The sequence below is a fragment of the Tachypleus tridentatus genome, chromosome 9 (assembly GCF_004210375.1).
Source record: "Tachypleus tridentatus isolate NWPU-2018 chromosome 9, ASM421037v1, whole genome shotgun sequence".
NCBI lineage: Eukaryota > Metazoa > Arthropoda > Merostomata > Xiphosura > Limulidae > Tachypleus > Tachypleus tridentatus.
Window position 1 is genome coordinate 156,709,668 of NC_134833.1, and position 19,751 is coordinate 156,729,418.

General features: G+C 32.9%; 2 protein-coding genes across 3 annotated transcripts in view; one reads left to right on the forward strand and one right to left on the reverse strand.

Annotated features, from left to right (window-relative positions):
* LOC143226741 (signal-induced proliferation-associated 1-like protein 1) overlaps positions 1–7,283 on the forward strand; it is a 39,740-nt gene extending 32,457 nt beyond the window's left edge. For both annotated transcript variants that reach the window (XM_076458111.1, XM_076458110.1), the window contains exons 20-25: positions 1,630–1,750; positions 2,048–2,262; positions 2,403–2,530; positions 4,370–4,397; positions 4,610–4,673; positions 5,676–7,283. In XM_076458111.1, coding sequence (XP_076314226.1) covers positions 1,630–1,750; positions 2,048–2,262; positions 2,403–2,530; positions 4,370–4,397; positions 4,610–4,673; positions 5,676–5,819 — 700 coding nt within the window. In that variant the 3' untranslated portion in view covers positions 5,820–7,283. The remainder of the gene's footprint in view (positions 1–1,629; positions 1,751–2,047; positions 2,263–2,402; positions 2,531–4,369; positions 4,398–4,609; positions 4,674–5,675) is intronic.
* The window catches only part of PNPase (polyribonucleotide nucleotidyltransferase 1), a 51,389-nt gene continuing 38,908 nt past the window's right edge, over positions 7,271–19,751 (reverse strand). The window contains exons 15-23 of the mRNA XM_076458113.1: positions 19,494–19,657; positions 16,083–16,154; positions 13,251–13,314; positions 12,747–12,830; positions 11,719–11,802; positions 8,608–8,714; positions 8,390–8,445; positions 7,867–7,945; positions 7,271–7,649 (exon numbers count right to left, since the gene is read on the reverse strand). Of these exons, the coding sequence (XP_076314228.1) occupies positions 7,458–7,649; positions 7,867–7,945; positions 8,390–8,445; positions 8,608–8,714; positions 11,719–11,802; positions 12,747–12,830; positions 13,251–13,314; positions 16,083–16,154; positions 19,494–19,657 (902 nt within the window). The 3' untranslated portion in view covers positions 7,271–7,457. The remainder of the gene's footprint in view (positions 7,650–7,866; positions 7,946–8,389; positions 8,446–8,607; positions 8,715–11,718; positions 11,803–12,746; positions 12,831–13,250; positions 13,315–16,082; positions 16,155–19,493; positions 19,658–19,751) is intronic.

The window sequence follows — 19,751 nt, forward strand, 5'->3', positions numbered from 1 at the left end:
GAAAACAAAATGTCACATCTGTTAGAGACAATACAGGGAAAAACATCTGTCAAGAACAAAGTGTCATATTAGAGACAAAACAGGGAAAAACATCTGTAAGTTGAAAACAAAATGTCACATCTGTTAGAGACAATACAGGGAAAAACATCTGTAAGTTGAAAACAAAATGTCTCATCTGTTAGAGACAATACAAGGAGAAAACATCTGTAAGTCAAGAACAAAGTGTCATATTAGAGACAATACAAGGAGAAAACATCTTTAAGTTAAAAACAAAATGTCACATCTGTTAGAGACAGTACAGGGAAAAACATCTGTAAGTTGAAAACAAAATGTTACATCTGTTAGAGACAGTACAGGGAAAACATCTGTAAGTTGAAAACAAAATGTCACATCTGTTAGAGACAATACAAGGAGAAAACATCTGTAAGTTGAAAACAAAATGTCACATCTGTTAGAGACAATACAAGGAGAAAACATCTGTAAGTCAAGAACAAAGTGTCATATTAGAGACAATACAAGGAGAAAACATCTTTAAGTTAAAATGTCACATCTGTTTGAGGCAATACAGGGAAAAACATCTCCAAGTAAGTTAAAAAATATAACATCATTTAGACTGTCAAAAACCAGTCCAAAAGTTATAGGCTGGTATATGTAGAAATGAGAAGAGATGTTAGAATCTGATAGTGACAAATGCTTACTGAACAGTGGTGTGTGGTCCTTCAAGTTAAGTGAAAAGCTGTCTATTACAGAATTACTTAAAAGATCTCAGTCTCACATAAAAAACTTGGTTGTTAAACAGGTTAACTTACTGTAACTCATTGAGATGTATCCTTAGCATTTCTATGCTTATCTAAAACTAGAAGTGAGTGACTATAAGCATTTATAATGGGTTTACAGTTTATTTGTGATGCATATGTTGCTACTGTCGCTTTTGTTCCACACACTTCATTAATGATTGAAATGTAATCCACTTTAAAGTACACAACTGAAAAACCACAGTGAATCAGGTAGATAGATATATATACACGTCTGCAGGTGGTTTATCATAGAAGTTAATAGAAAAGCATGGTGAATATATATACACACGCACACAAACAAACAAATGTATGGGAAGTTTGTTAGAACTAAATAAAAACCCAAACACAGTGCATGGATTATGGGGATTTTTATTTCTCTCTTGCAAGACATCTTGAACCTATGTTTTTCTAACATCATGAATGGGTAGTTGGTGTGTAACATAGAAGCAGATAGGAAAATCAAAGTCAGTCAGATGGATAAACCTGTGTATTTCATATCAGATAATCTTTAATAGTGCAAAGACTTACAGGTAGTAATTATTAATAAAACTGTGGAAAAATTAAATATTAATCTTTTTTTTCAATTTTTTTATTCTAAGAATAAAGGTAAAAAACAATAACTTGATGGAAGCATTGACTCTTTAAAATGTAAAAAATGCTTTGGATGTTATATAAAAAAACTTGTTAATGTTTATGTAGTACCACAAAATTGTTTGTAACTTGTTTGTTAATGTTAATTAATAATGAAATGTTTCAGCTGTATTTATTCATACTTAAGTGTAATAATTTTAAGCCACTTCTTCGGGTTAGTGATGTCTTTGTAACTTCATAGGTTACGAAAAAGAGTTCGTTCTAACAAGATAAAGAAGCCTCCATGTGACGGTAGTTGGAACTATCAGAAGGATTTACTGAAGCTTATTGATCCAGATTCTCTAGAAGATAGTGGGTGTGAGGTATTCACGTTGGTGTATAAACCAGTTTTTAAATTATCTGTAGATAACCCTAAATGGACAATTGTTTTTGTGATGAGGATATAATTTACACAGTTTGTAGACAACTGATTTTTTACTACTGAGATAATCATAACTACATGTGTCAGGAATTTCAGATTAGGTTTGTTTTTAATTAGCAAATAAAAATCTAAAACAATCATCCATTCTGTAACTTAAACAAGCTCACTTGATTTACATATTACTGACACAAATGGTTTAACTCCTTTTCTAATAGTTTATTTAATACCAATTTTATAGGTAGTTGGCTCGGAGCCCTCATCTGGTCAGTCGGATTGTACGTCTACACCTTGTTCTTCATTGGAGCGTTGCAGAAATGCTCGTGACACTGAACATTTGTGTAGTAATCCTCCAGAGGATGAGTTGATAACAACCAGAGCTTGTGTGGCTCATGTTATTCCCACAACTTTAGTTTTGTCGACAGTTGACAAAGATTTATCTACTGAAAAAGAAAGGTTGTACATACTCTAATACACAACTCTAGCAATAGTATTAACCCTAGTTTTTTAATTTAAAATGATATCTGAATGGATTTTTTTATTAAAACGTTTTTGTGGAGTAGTGACTAAAGAAAATTGATTGGTTTTCTTCACAGATATTCATCAGTTGATTCACATGAAAACCTTGTCAACACCTTACAAACTTCAGTTCCTCTGTCATCTTCTAAAGAGTTGGATTGGTCAAGTCTTGTACATGCAACCTCCATACGTACAGAAAGCAATAGTAAGTACTTTATTATTGGATGAACAAGCCAAAATTGTTGCAGTAGTCAGTACTTAGTTGTCAGCTGCTGTATATGCTATAGTAAGTACTATTTTATTGGCTGAGTGAGACAGTATGGAAGCAGGAGTAAGTTCTTTGTTATTGGCTAGGCCAGCTGATATAAAAGTAAGTTCTTTATTGGATGATCAATGTGATATGGAAGCAGTGTTAAGTACTTAATTATCAACTGAGCTAGCGTAAGTTCTTTATTATTGGGTGAGCCAGCTACTGTGAAAGAAATAGTAAATTTTTATTGTCTACTGGTGAGATACTGGACATACTGTTTTGTTTTTTGTCCACTGGTGAGGTAGTGAACATGCTCTTTTGGTGATTTTTTGCCCACCAGTGAGATATTGGAGATACTCTTTCAATGTTTATTGTCCACCAGTGAGGTACTAGGTATTCTCTGTCTGATGCCTCTTCATGTAAAAAATTACTGAATTTTTTGTATTAACCTTTGTTGCTTTTAGTCACTTACACATTGTCTGTCTTGAGATTTTTTTTTAATATCAAGGTTGTAATGGTTCCAAAGTTACCTTCATTGTTTGGTTCATTAAACAAGCACCTGTTATTGCATTAGATCAGTTCTATATTAATTTTAACACACACCTAACAAATCTCCCTTGAGTAAGCATATTTTGTTTTGTTCTTTAGTAATAGTAATAGTTGTGGTGTATTGTTTGAAAGTTTTTTATATTTAAATGGTAATATAACAACTTCTTTTGTCCAGTTTAAACTGAATGTTTAATATTGATAAATAATGTGAAATACAAAACTGAGGAACTCCCAATAAATTATTAGTATGCAGTTGAACTACAAAATAACTTAAAGTCTAGAGATACTAGGTTTGATTTGATTATTCAGTTTTCATTGAGGCATACCAGCTTTTCAACTGATTGGGTTTGAAATAGATGTATTTATTTTGACGCTTGCTTTACAATTAGTAAGGAAACTGGATATCCACCGGACAAAAATTGGTGGAATACTTATGGCTAGTGTTTTATAGTGTAGGCCATCATGCCAGACTGAATGGAACGCTTTTTGGACGTCCGAAAAGGTAGTGACAGTGGTTTGTTTACGATTGAATCCTTTGAAAACTGATTCAGTGAGACGGGCAAGGTGATCGATTGTTTGTCTCTTTTTTTCTACCTGCATTTTAGACTTCGTTAATCAGATTATTGGTCTCAAGGAAGCAACTAATTCTATTAGTAATTGATTTCTTCATGAGCTTACCTCGTGTATTTAGAAGACTGATCGGTGTGTAGCTATTTGGGTTATTTAGGTTCTTGTCTTATTTGGGTATGACTTTAATGATAGCAGACTTCCATATGCTTGGGTAGTAACCTGAGAATAGGGATAGGTTAAAAATTGTAACAAGGTGATCTAAGTTAGTATCGGATAAATTCTTAACTATGTTACTGATGTCAGGTCCAGGAACTTTGTTTCTAACTTTTTTAAGGATTAGTCTAATCTCTGTTTTAGTTATAGAACTGGTGTAATAAGAGTTTGTTAGAGTATTTTGCCCAACTGTAAGTTTTTTATCATCTGGTAACTGTCATTTGTTGTATATCTTGACTTCTGTATGTGCTCTGAAGCAAGTTACAAGATTCATGTTAAGACATTGTGCACTTTGTGAGTTGTTAATCTTTTTAATTATTAATAACTTCCAACCTTATTTCAAGTCCCCTATGTAGATAAGAAATAAAAATTAACCCAGTAAATAATGTAGCTAATTTAATGAATTTACTGTTTCATTAATTAAGTTGGTAAATAATCGATTTCCTTGCTTTCTTTTTTCAGTAGTGAACTGTAAAGAAGACAGTGAAAGGTTGGTTTGTTAGTTTTTTTTCCATAGTTAAAATATAATCACAGAGGTGAATTATAATCTTTCCATACTAGTTTCTCATCATTTAATAATCAGGTTCTTATTTTGGGATTTTTTACAATAAACATTGTATCATGAGAAATAGAAGTAATAATTATGTTTTACACACTATACTTAATACTGGTTATCAAGTTTTGGTTGTTTTCTACTCCTAGTGGTTCCCAGCAAATCTCTCAACTTCAAAAGAAAGTCAGAAAACTTGAAGAAGATCTGGTTAAGGTAAGTATATGTCAGCAATATTAAAATTATTTCCTTTTTACATTCAAAAATTATCTTCATCATTGCTTGAAAATTATGAATTCCAGACAGATTTGTAAAATCAGATGCTATAACACCTTCTGCATATGACGGTTTTCCTGATAACTGTTCTTATGCTAAAAATGCTTAACCAAACTGCATGAAAAAAGCTAGAAATTTTAATTTGGTATACCAATCATTTGTAAACTTTTGAAGTGACTAGTAAAGTGTTGCTGTGAAACCATTTTGAAAATATAATAATTCATGCTGAAAGGATATTTGTTATCTTTTTTTAAGTCATTGATGAGAAAGTTCAGTTTCATATATTCAGTATGTTTTCTCTATAGATATTTCTTTTGATACATTATTTTTGCTAATTTCTTGCTGTAAATTAGAAAATATAGTGAACAATGAATGACTTTCAACATGGCAGCACAGTTCTTGTTGTAAGGCAAAACATAATTATATTTTGCCAATATAATAAATATGCATTCAGTCACCAAATTAACAGAATGTCTCGCTAACTAAAAACACTGAAATGTGAGTGAATTTATGAGTGTAATGTATCCAAAAACTCTATTTCCTATATTTGGTGCCAAAGAAATAAATATGAACCTCTATCTAAACACACAAACTTTTGTTGCAGTTACTAAAAATTTGATAACAGTTACAAATTACAATAGGGTTGTTAGAACATATTTCAGATTAGCTCATTCTTATCTTTGGAAGAGGAAATATTCACGTGTTAAGATTGATGACTTATGCAGACATGTTACAGACTTGATAACACTCATCCAGTAAGTGTATTATGTACCTAGAATAAATCTCAAGTTTTACAACAGTTGATTTCTGTGATTGTAACACAATATTAAAATGACAATAACTTCTCTTTCTGTTCTTTTCTTGCATTAACACACCTTAAGTACCACACACAGACTGTATAACTGAATGTTACAAGTTCTCAAGCTTGCCCTCTATTTGTAGGAACAAAGTCAAACAGCCGTTCTGGAAAAACAGATGAAGCAGCTGCAACTTGAAAACCAAAGGCTTCATCAAGAATCCCAGCTTGTGGTTGCCAAACTTAATAAGATCAGTAAGATGGTTCTGCCTCCACAACAGTGTTTGTAATAAACTAGCTTCCAAAGATCAAGTCATAGGGTACAGTAAAGGGTTGTTTATGATAACCAACATGTGGTCATCAAACTTAATAAGATCAGTATGATGGTTCTGCCTCCACCAGAGTATTTGTAACAAACTGGCTTCCAAAGATCACCAACTGAAGAATATTGGCCTGGTGGGTTAACCAAAGCTCAAGAATCTCAGCTTGTAGGGACAACAAGGTGTTTCCACCATCCTAAAGAATCTCAACTGGATGAGAGTATTATAGCAAAAGGTGTCCCTGATGGCCAGCAGCTAAGTCTGAACATTTAGCCAAGAACCAGTGTGCTTTAAGGATAACTACGAATGTTGTGCTTCCCACTTAAATGATTCTAATACTGAAGCTCGTGGTCATCTAGTCCACTTGGTCATGCAGCTGTACATCGTCCATACAGTTCTACCTCCTGAATGCTAACGCCTAAATAGATTAAGTGACAATGTTTGATAATGATGTCCTTATTTTATTTAGAAAGTATTCTTTAAGGAGTGTTTGCATATTTTGCTACAAATATAAGACCAAAGAAAGTTATTATTCAGCTATTTTAGAATGAAATTCTGTTTATATTTCATAGTCTTTAATATAATAGAAAGGTGGTGATGTAGTTATAATATGCATTTAGAGTAAGCATAGATTCAATTATTTAAATTAGATGAGATTAGTAAAGACATTTCCTAGAATATCTTCTTTCGTGATATGGAAATAAACATCTTTCAGTTATGAAGAACCTTCCCACTTCCTAGGAAAAAACCAAAAGTGTTTTGGATCTAAATGGAAATATATACATTTATGATTTTCTGTTATATTGCCACGAACTGTGTTCCAAAGCTAGAATCCATTAGAAGTAAGGATAGCTCTTCATTTTTATGTGCACAAGTTAATTGGTCTTACTTTTAACCACAGTGCAACTCTCATAAACTGTTTACACAACTCCCTGACCACATATTCTGTAAATCAGGTTCTTATTACAATTCAGTTCACTAGAACCATCACTTTAATCTTAGTTCAGTCCACCTTCAAAACAATGGCTTTGCAATTAATGAAACCAGCTTCTGCATTTCTGTTTGTTCTAGAACCAAAGATGTGAGAAAGCTTGGAGGCTTTATGAATTAATCTCTTAGAGTACACTAACTTAGAGAAGATATTTTTATTGTTTGAGAACTTCATGATAATCAAAACCAAATAATTTAGAATTATTGCTGTAATATAAGAACAGGTAGTTATCTTAGGGTAGTATTTGTCTATGCAAGTTCATTTTAACCACACAATTATTGTGTGTTATATTTAAAACATTACTGTAGCTATGTACACGGGAGCCAGAGCTCTATCTTTTATATATATAAAATATATATATTTATACTTTTGCCCTAGTTGAAATTGATGTAAATGTTTAATCTGTTACTTCTGCCAGTACAATAAAACCTTTTTGAAGAGTGTTTGGTTAATTTTTAATAACGGTATATATACATATATGCACGGAAATGGAAACACTTTATCCTTTGCACAGTTGTTTTTTTATAATCTCTGGAAGAAATATATATCACAGAAATATATTATTTTTACAACACTATATTGATGGTTGCAGAAAAAGTGACCACCGTAGTAACAGCTCAGTGTGAGGTTGAGTTAAGATTTGATGTTGACACCTGTTGTTTCTCTCCCAAGGTACGTATGATGGTAGTGGGTATGGACTGTAGAACTTTACGGGACAACCTCATTCTTCCACTAACTGGGTCACGGCCAAAATATTTCACTTGAATTTCTTGTCCCACTTCCAAGCCTAAAGCAGTAGGGTGACTTATCTAGTGGGAATAATAAAACAAATATGGATTGTTTTCCCCAATAGAGTTGAATAGAACATACTTATATATATAGTGAAAGGTGCACTTAAATTTAAAAAAAGTTAGAACTTGAAGTACACATCCTATTGACTAAAAAAGTGGGTATTTCTTGAGATGAAGATGGAAGATTGCCAAACCAACTTCTGTTATTATTGTTTCAGTATGAAATGGTACTTACCTTTCTTTGATCTAACTGGGAGTTGTGAAGCAGGGCTGGTGGCATAGAGGGGTACAAAGTAACCATAACACCCGTTTCTCTAAAAATAGATTAAGGAATAAATATTCTTACCAAGAGCTTACAGGCTATGTACTTTGTTAACATAAAGATGATCAAAGATCAAAATGTTCTTCTCTGCTTTATTACTAAAAGTGTTAATACCCATACCAGCTGTTTTTAGAATTTTTGTCTCCCACACATATTGAAATAACATCAATAGTTTTTACAGGTGTCACTTTATTTCAATCATATATTATTGTTTAATGCAAATTATACCATTAGGATGGACAACACATACACTATGCTGTATAACTAAGAACCTTCCATATGTAAAAGTTACTTAAATAAACCATCTACTGTAATATTATTAAGAAACATTATTTTCTTAAATAACACTTCCACTAGATTCTGAAAAATATATCATTGCATTTTAAAACTTTAGTTGTAACTATTTTGCGTTACTTTTCTGAAATATCACACTTACCTTAACTCTACAATTGTCGCTGTATAAATGGCACCAAATTCTAGTTCTGGTTCTTTCTAGAAGTATGAAGAATATGTTAAATAAAAAACACGCACTAAAGTTAATACACACAGGCATTTATATAAACAAACCTACGTGACTTGTTTAGAACTGAAATAGACAATTCATTGATATCTTAGTTCCAGTTCTGTAAATAAGTAATACTATTATAAACATACCTCCTCAGACAACAACTCCTCAATCATTTCTTTAGCTTCATCCATGGCACTTTGGTTAGGTGCAAATATGTCATAGTTGGATCCATCAGTTTGTGTTATGTGAACACCTAAACCAAAGTAGCATCATTAGTTATATGTCAGCTGAACACTTAACTCATAACATCATCAGTTTGGTCAACTCTTAACCAGTGATAACACAAGGCATGCAGCACTGCCTCTTGATTCTTTAAACCATAATCTAATGCTAACTCATAACAAATATATATATATAATGGTTATCATTAGGAGATGTTTCCTACCCACATAGTGCCAGCTATATGGGTTGCAAGAACATGTGACATCAAATGACACATTTTGAATTCCTCACAGACCCAGTGTACACAGCAGTAGTTATGTAAAAACAGAAGTAAACTGTTAGTACTGGCTTCACTCAGTTTATATTTTTCTTCTGTTTGTTTGTTAGTGAATACATGATATTTAGTAATAACAACATTAAATATGCATTTATTTTTTCACAGTAAATATATGAATTATATTATTAAAATTATGTTATTTGGTGTGGCATGTGTATATTTTTTATCAGTTAGTTAATTATAAATTTATTTATATATCAATGACATAAATTTTCACCTGATCTTATGTTACAGTAAGTGAATTGATACAATATTGTTAAACTGTATTTACTCTTTAAAATTTGTTAGAATGTCAGCTCAACCAGGAAAGAAACAAAAACATTCAAATGGAAGGAGCAGCAGTAGAGATATTCAGGAATCATGTACTGAAAGATTTCACATGATCAAAATGGTGATAAAGCATTATGTATCTGATGTTTTGAAACAATGATGTGCAGGACTTCCTCTGTAAAACAGCATTATGAAACTGTTCATAAATGGCTTTATGATAAGAGTGAGTAAAAACGAAAATAACATTTCTTGAGAAGTCAGCAAGAACAGCATGCAATTAAATGTTTTAATGAAATTTGTTGCAGGAAGTTTCAACTTAGTTGCTGCTAGTTTTGAGATTTTAAAGGTTAACATGAAAAAAAACCATTGTGATGGTGAGTATATTAAAGAATCATGGCTAGAACGTGTTCCTTATGTTTTTGAAGATGGAAATTTGAAAATAAAACAACAATTAATATAGGATTGTCAGTAGAGAATCACAGTTAAAACACTACATTCTTTAGCTACAGATGAAATCACCGAGAACAAATACAAGTTAAAGTAGGGATCTGATGATAGAAGAATTAGAACACTCTTCAAGTTATGAAAGAAAACATTTATTGTGTTTACTTCCTATCAAATTATAGAAAATGAAAATTTAACCCTATTCAAAATGTTTTGAAACATAATGGGTGATGGTTTATATTCCAAAAATTGTTTCACTGAAAGCAATGTGAAGGTATGGAATGTGTTCATGGAAGTCAGTTCATTTCTGAAACTATACATACTAATGTTTACTCTAATTCTGAACTTATTACATATAGGTTACAAAACTGTGCAAGTTTGCAGTAAATATTACAAGAGTTAATCAAACAGTGGCATGAACCTGCATGGCAGTTGTGACAAACTGGTGTCAGTGTGCAGACCAGAATTTAAGAAACCATTACAAAACCTCCTAAATAACCACCAGAAGTTTTGAATGATAAAACTATTGTCTAAGCAAAAATACAAAGTTTTATTTTTAAACATTTAAAATGTAATTAGAAGGCTTCAGAGAATACACAAACAAAAACTGAGTTTTTTTTAAATGAAGAAAAGTATTTATCTTAATATGAAAATCACTTTGCACATGAATTATTCAAAACAAAAGCTTGATATGTTCTTGGACAAATCTTTATATGATTTTTTGAACACAAAAGAATAATACTATTAACTGAGAGTGCCAAATTTTGTGCAGATATACAAACTATATTGAAAGCCAGAAGTATCAATTCTACAATAACTTTGGAAAAGTATAAAGAGGTTACATTATCTGTCAATTTGACTGATCTATTTAGAGGGTTATGCTATATGAATATCTATACACTCACTCAATAGTACAAAAGCTATTACTGAAAGTTGTTGTTTAATAATCTAGCAGAACCAATTTTTCATTTCAAATAAACTAACTTGTAGTGTTAAAAACTTGACCATAAGACGTAGTTTTTTTTCATCCTCTCTTCTAAGAAATTACATATCTCTATATGAACTAACCAATAGTGGTTTATCACATTTCACACAAGGTTAAGTGATGATGTTATTACTCTTAGTTTCATTGAACACTGGCTAGTTACTGCTGTCAGTTTCTAATTAGAATCATTCATTACCTTCATCAACAGTTACTGTTGTCAGTTTCTAATTAGAATCATTTCTATCCTCAACAGTTACTGCTGTCAGTTTCTAATTAGAATCATTGCCATCCTCAACAGTTACTGCTGTCAGTTTCTAATTAGAATCATTCATTACCTTCATCAACAGTTACTGTTGTCAGTTTCTAATTAGAATCATTTCTATCCTCAACAGTTACTGCTGTCAGTTTCTAATTAGAATCATTGCCATCCTCAACAGTTACTGCTGTCAGTTTCTAATTAGAATCATTTCTATCCTCAACAGTTACTGCTGTCAGTTTCTAATTAGAATCATTGCCATCCTCAACAGTTACTCCTGTCAGTTTTTAATTAAAATCATTGCCATCCTCAACTAACTGTTGTCAGTTTCTAATTAGAATCATTGCCATCCTCAACAGTTACTGCTGTCAGTTTCTAATTAGAATCATTGCCATCTTCAACAGTTACTGCTGTCAGTTTCTAATTAGAATCATTGCCATCCTCAACAGTTACTGCTGCAGTTTCTAATTAGAATCATTGCCATCCTCAACAGTTACTGCTGTCAGTTTCTAATTATAATCATTGCCATCCTCAACAGTTACTGCTGTCAGTTTCTAATTATAATCATTGCCATCCTCAACAGTTACTGCTGTCAGTTTCTAATTATAATCATTGCCATCCTCAACAGTTACTGCTGTCAGTTTCTAATTAGAATCATTGCCATCCTCAACAGTTACTGCTGTCAGTTTCTAATTAGAATCATTGCCATCCTCAACAGTTACTGAAATTATTGCCATCCTTACCAGTTACTGCTGTCAGTTTCTTTAAGATGTAACCTCCAAACACAATCAGTTTTCCACACTTATGAGGTGGTACTTCAAGTTTTTCTGTAAAGAAATTTAAACCAAATGCTTTACAATATAACACAAGTATCTATCTTTTCATTATACAACATATAAATTAACAGAGTATAACCCAAGGTTCTCAACTCTCCACTGTAAGACTACACAGCAGTTCCTATTATACACTTTAAGGTTATAAAAACGTTTTTATCTAAACAAAGATAGAACAGCTCCATTGTCTTCTTTATAACATAACATTAAAGTCAGACTAATGTATCACCTACCCTCTTTCTTGTTCACCAAATATAAAACAAAGCTCTTTTTTTCTTAACATTCACATACACATGTATCATCCAAACCATGAGCCTACCTCATCACCTGAAAAATTTTAATATTCTGATCTATCTTTGTCAGTTCTTAATTTAAATGATTGCTAAAATGAATTATTTTGGATAATTTTAATTTAAATCAATGTTCACTTAATAAAAATTGCTAAAGTTTTGTCACCTTAATAAGGACTAGAATCAATATTCACTTTATACAGGTTACTTGGAGTGTGTCACCTGAGGAAGGACTAAAATCAGTATTCACTCCACACTGGTTACCAGAGATGTGTCACCTGAGTAAGGACTAGAATCAATATTCAACTCTACATAGGTAACTAGGAGTGTATCACCTGAATAAGGACTAGAATGAATATTCATTCTACACAAGTTACTAGGAGTGTGCCACCTGAATAAGGACTAGAATGAATATTCACTCTGCACAGGTTACAAGAAGTGTCACCTGAGTAAGGACTAGAATCAATATTCACTCTACACTGCTTATTCAGAACTTGTCACCTCTAAATGTACAAGAATTACTCCATGCAATTGTAACCTTAAAATGGATTCAATCTCTATTCACTTCACACAGATTACTAAGGGTTTGTTATCCAAGACCACACTAGTCTGGTATTCACTTCACATAGGTAATAAATGATTTGTCACCTGAAACTGGCCAGTTGTCTTTCTTCTGCACTCTTGGTTGGTTTATTGTTTGGTTCATGATGTTCAGAACTTCACTCTTTCCATCTAAAATAATTAATAAAATACATCTGTTTGTTTTGTGGTGTGTTCTTTCATATCTGATTAAGATATCTATGAATATGCATTTTTATTACAAATAACCTTCACTTTCACATGAACATTTTTTACATTTTTGTCTGTCAGTTTGATATTATGTCTTATCACTGTGCCTAAGAAATAAAGGTATCATAATATATATGCATTAATTTTATTTACTTTGTATGACAGGCAGCAACATTAAAGTATTATACAACAGACAATTTGTTTTTCTCCTGGTTTCACCTACATGATAGTTTTAGTGTTCATATTAAAACCCTAAGTTAGTGTGGTATGTTCTGCATAAATGTTTTAATTCCACATTCAGTTGCCTCAATGGCTTTCCATCTACCTGCAACTAAACTGGCTACAACATGTCTTGAAACCTACCTGAAGCTTGCTGAACTGCCTCCATGACTACTCGAAGAGGCAACCCTGGAAGTTTGACATCCAGCTAAAGAAAAGGCATACAAAACAGAAACATTAAGTGCTGGTTATACTGCTACCATCAATAGAAATCTATTTATAAATTTTAACACATTTCACCTTAACCCTGTAGCATACAACAGTGGTTTAAAATAAAACCATTCCCTACATTAATGTCTGTACAATTTTTTTTTAATTTCTATCATATATAAGGTTAACCCTGTAATATATACCATGGGTTAACATAAAGCCATTTGATACTCTAAAGAATACATAATTTTTTAAAATTTTATCATATATAACTTTAACCCTGTAGTACACACCAGTTGGTTAACATTAAGTAATCTTTTTATATTAAAGGCCATGCATGTTCAAACTGTACCCTATACTAAAGCTCGAACAGATATAATGAAAGAACATGTTACAGAGCCAATGATACCTTTTCATCTGTATTGAAAATGGTCAGCAAGTCACACAAGTGGATGCTCAGGAGGATCAGAGCAGTCCCCATGGGTGGGCTTTACAATGTTAGAACAGTGCAGTGGTAATATCAAAATATCAAGAAATAAATATGAAAAAATATAGATGAGCCCCACCTATCATAATAATGGTGGTCATGCTCCTTATGTCTGCCATCCAAGGGCATGCATGCTGGGGTGAAAAAAACACCTACTGTGGTATCATCACCCACAAAATCACACCCTCTACCAACTTCCAAAGGGTAAAACCCTCTCACAGAGCTCAAACATAAGTGTAATTTTGTCTAAGAGAAACAAAAGGGTGACAGGAAAGTGTCCATATGGGACAAACCTAGACAAATCTCTATTTTGACAATTTTTATTCTGTATTGTTGATCTTAAAATCAAATTATTCACAATCCCAGACATTCTGTAAATGATTAACCATGGGGTTTGACAGAATATACAAAAAATTCATAAGATTCAAGTTTCTCTGGGCCAGAAGATGAACAACCATGGATGATGAACATAATCCTGAAACTGAAGATACAGTGATGTGATGAAAGTAAAATAACAGAAGCATACTGAAACCTGTCCCCATGTCCATCTGTAAGATCTCTGCTAAAGGGTACAGAAACCAGGAGATTAAAGACAAACCTAAAATTGAAGAGATGTCATCTGCAGTTTACACATAAAGAGAGGTCAGGAACATCTTGACAAACAAGATGGATTGACTGCACAAACCACTTAAATAATGTAGATGAAGAAAGATCAGTGGAACAAAAATCATCATAAAGAAAAAACAAACAATGTTAAATTCCTCAAAAGAATTACCTTTTTAACAAGAAATAGATTCAAAAAACTTGAGCAAACACAGAAAACATTAATTGGAAAGAAAATAAGGGGTCAGTCAGAGTATGAAACACAACAGATCAATATGGGTATAATGGCTACAGGTTTAATATTAAAAACTCAACATAAAAAAGAAATGTCATCAAAATTAAGGCTAGCAGTGTCACCATCACCAATAACACAGTCAAATGTCAATGGTAAACCTGTAGAAAAAAACATTTATAATGGTGCTGTGTTTCACAGTCACAATGGCAGCATAACAGAAAAATGTGGGTGATTATGGCTTGAGTGTTATAAAGACAACACATTAGTGGATCAGTTCCAGATAAAAGAAAACAATAAGTTAAAAAATTGTGACCAATGCATAGCCTAGTTACGACAACTTCCTTCCTCTGTTCCTTAAGGAAACAAGATGGCCAAAGAACAACAGAGGATTTGATATGGAAAAGCTTGTTATGAAGTTACTCAACTGCAACCTGGTACAAAGCCAAGCCTTCAATACAGGACTGTAGTCCATATATGGGATAAGCACAGCCGTGACGGACGACACACCAGACATTGTGAAACATCTGTATACTGATGTGGCTAGGTATCCAGAAAAACGGACAGGAAATAAAGAAATATGGGCCAGTCATTGTTGAATATCAATGAGAACTATCACTAAATGATTCCAGGGTCAGTAGAGAACTAAGAGAGTTAGTCTAAATAGTACAATCTGTGTACAACACAGCTTATATGTGATTCAGTGTAGCAGAAATGGCATACAACTCAGCAGTGAACACAAACTATTTTGTAGGGCAGGGATTCGAAACTGCAACCCTCCACAAGTCAAACACATTAACCACCTCTTGGTGGGTCCATTTGTTTTAAAATAATATACAGATCAAAACAAATCAAGTATTTACAACAGTTCTCTTTTTCATCAAAGTCTACACAGGCTGATTAAATGACTTTAAACACAAATGATAAGACAAATCATTCTTCTCTACTCTGCTACTGCAATACAATCTCTGATAAGTTTACTTAGAAATAGCCACTATGCTATTTTTATGGCTAAACTTATAGGTGTGCAGTTTAGTGATATCTGATGACATCTCTCACTTAACTAACAAACTATATTTGGACATATATTTATACTTAACCTAAAAAGGAACCTTTGACACATTAAGAGATATTATGATACAATGATAATCATTAGAAAATAAACAATATGATTCATACATTTATGTAACAAGCCTGCAATAAACTATTGCTTGTAAAAATAACTAAATTTAGTACTTTCTATGTACATAATCATAAAACACTCGTTAAACAGATGTGTATATTTAATAAACAAAAATAAATTTAAAACAGTAGTCTACACATTAACAATGAATATTAAAAAATGCAAAAACGATATTCTAAAAACAGACCAGAAGAATATGAAACAATTTTCTTACACATTATTGTTAATGGAGAAAAAAACGATAAAACAATTTAGGCATACCTGAATAGCTGTAATTCCCTTTTTAGTCCCTGCAATTTTGAAATCCATATCACCTAAGTAATCTTCTATACCCTACAAGGAAAATATGTCACGTGTATATCACCTTCTGCACATGACCATATTCCTGTGTTATGTGTATATTACCTTCTGCATATAAACGCATTCCTGTGTCACGTGTATATTACCTTCTGCACATAAACGCGTTCCTGTGTCACATATATATTACCTTCTGCACATAAATGCATTCCTGTGTCACGTGTATATTACCTTCTGCACATAAACGCATTCCTGTGTCATGTATATTACCTTCTGCACATAAATGCATTCCTGTGTCGCGTGTATATTACCTTCTGCACATAAATGCATTCCTGTGTCGCGTGTATATTACCTTCTGCGTATAAATGTACTCCTGTGTCATGTGTATATTATCTTCTGCATATAACTGTACTCCTGTGTCACGTGTATATTACTTTCTGCATATAACAGTATTCTTATGTAAAACTTGTACAACTTCTGTACATAAGTGAGCTCCTGTGTAACAAACACAGGTAACTCTCTCATAGACCAAGAATGAAACACATTTATGCTAGTATTGTCAAAATGGATTCATGGAAGTAACTGGTACAGCATAACACGTACACTTTGTTTCTGCCTTGTTTCTGTCTTAACTAGGTCAATGGATGAATCTTGTTATGTAACACCTCACATCTTATCTCTATGTTGGTGCTAGTTGCACTCTTCATTTCTCTCCTAACACCTCACATCTTATCTCTATGTTGGTGCTAGTTGCACTCTTCATTTCTCTCCTAACACCTCATATCTTATCTCTATGTTGGTGCTAGTTGCACTCTTCATTTCTCTCCTAACACCTCATATCTTATCTCTATGTTGGTGCTAGATGCACTCTTCATTTCTCTCCTAACACCTCATATCTTATCCCTATGTTGGTGCTAGTTGCACTCTTCATTTCTCTCCTAACACCTCATATCTTATCTCTATGTTGGTGCTAGTTGCACTCTTCATTTCTCTCCTAACACCTCATATCTTATCTCTATGTTGGTGCTAGATGCACTCTTCATTTCTCTCCTAACACCTCATATCTTTTCTCTATGTTGGTGCTAGTTGCACTCTTCATTTCTCTCCTAACACCTCATATCTTATCTCTATGTTGGTGCTAGTTGCACTCTTCATTTCTCTCCTAACACCTCATATCTTATCTCTATGTTGGTGCTAGTTGCACTCTTCATTTCTCTCCTAACACCTCATATCTTATCTCTCTAGTTGCACTCTTCTTATCTCTAACACCTCATATCTTATCTCTATGTTGGTTAGTTGCACTCTTCATTTGCACTCATATCTTATCTCTATGTTGGTGCTAGTCATTTCTCTCCCTAACACCTCATATCTTATCTCTATGTTGGTGCTAGTTGCACTCTTCATTTGCCTAACACCTCATATCTTATCCCTATGTTGGTGCTAGTTGCATTTCTCTCCTAACACCTCATATCTTATCTCTATGTTGGTGCTAGTTGGTGCTTTGCATTTCATTTCTCTCCTAACACCTCATATCTTATCTCTATGTTGGTGCTAGTTGCACTCTTCATTTCTCTCCTAACACCTCATATCTTATCTCTATGTTGGTGCTAGTTGCACTCTTCATTTCTCTCCTAACACCTCATATCTTATCTCTATGTTGGTGCTAGTTGCACTCTTCATTTCTCTCCTAACACCTCATATCTTATCTCTATGTTGGTTGTAGTTGCACTTTCATTTCTCTCCTAACACCTCATATCTTATCTTAGTTGCATTTCTCTCCTAACACCTCATATCTTATCTCTATGTTGGTGCTAGTTGCACATTTCACCTCATTCTCTCCTACACCTCATATCTTATCCCTATGTTGGTGCTAGTTGCACTCTTCATTTCTTATCCTATGTTGGTGCTAGTTGCCTTCATTTCTCTCCTACCACCTCATATCTTATCCCTATGTTGGTGCTAGTTGCACTCTTCATTTCTCTCCTAACACCTCATATCTTATCTCTATGTTGGTGCTAATTGCACTCTTATCTCTATCATTTCTCTCCAGTTTATCTCCCACTGACAGGACTATCCTCACCACATTTATTGTAAAACTGTAATCATGATGCACATGTTAAAGACAGACATAAATAAGGTACAGACTTGTGGCATGTACTCTTGGTTGTTTGGGCGAGTTGACAGAAAAGTGATAACAATAAATGTGTGAAAGTGAACAAGATGACAGACGAACTAAACATGTAACTTTTCTGAGTAAGCTATGCACACAATTAATAACTTACCTAGAATCTGTCACCGTACTGTAGTTAATAATGTAAAACATTCAAATAAGAACCCCAAATCTGTAATTAATCAAATGTTTTACAAACAAACAGAATCTTATCTTTTCAGTGAATGTGTGGCTTATTAAGACACTTCTACTAAAACCTTTACAATAAAAGTAGTGTTGTGTTAAATAAATACTTTAATTATTGAGCAATAAAATATAAGCTACATGTGTAAATCAGAACCTCAATCCTTCAGAAAGTAATGTATAACTTGATGAAGAAAACTGTACACAACACGTTTCTAACAACTACTTAAGAGTCATAAATCAATACGTCATGAAACTAAAATATATACTGATCAGAATGCAATGAATAATAAATAGGAAAACCTTGTGAACAGTATATATGCACATAATCCTACCAACAGTATCTCACAAGGTTTAGAAAACTCTGAAGGTTACTTATAAAATAAAACAAAAAGTGAACAATGGAAAAAATTGTTCATACCTAATTATAATTCAGAAATTATGTTTATCTCCAACCCAAATGCTTGACCAGGCTATAAGGTCAGTGTGATTATAAAGTCATTCAATGTTGAACTACAGTCAGGTGGGTGTCCTCTTTTCTCAATGGTATCAGTTAAGTTAGAAATAATTTTAACAAACATATATGATTACAAAACACCTCCATGTTGATTGATGTTTGATTTAAAGAAGTTAAATATGGAACTTGCTCTTATTACTTCACACACAATGTTGAACTATAACCTGCTGTCTGCTGTGTTTTCTAGAAAATTCTCTTTTTAACACAAAAAGATATGAAAGCCTGCAGATTCTTTATACTTTGGCAACAAGGTAAACCCCAAGAGGAAGACAAGCAAAACCCTGAATTTCACATTTTTAAACTATTAACTTTACAGGCTATAAAATACAATAAGTTTGAGTTTGATGCAAGATGGCACTGAACAGTATTATTTTATGGCTTATTAAAACTTCTACAATCTACTTAACTTTTACACATAAATTTCATGTCATTTTAGTTTCAAATAATACACAGGTAGTTAAAAAAATATGAACATCTAACCCACTTTTTTTAAAAGCAAACTTACCGATATGTCTGTTAGAATACGGTAGTCCAGAAGTTCATAAGGTTTTTTGGGGTCAAGTTGAGATATCAAACCTACTGCAACCCCTGCAGCCTGGCTAGATAAAGGAACCCCAGAATCCATTAGAGCAAGGCTTCCTCCACAGACAGTGGCCATCGAAGAAGATCCTAACAAAAAAGGATAAAACAATATATTATACTAAACTTAATGTAATCACACACACACTGGGCCACATTCAGTTATGACACCAACAAAATATCA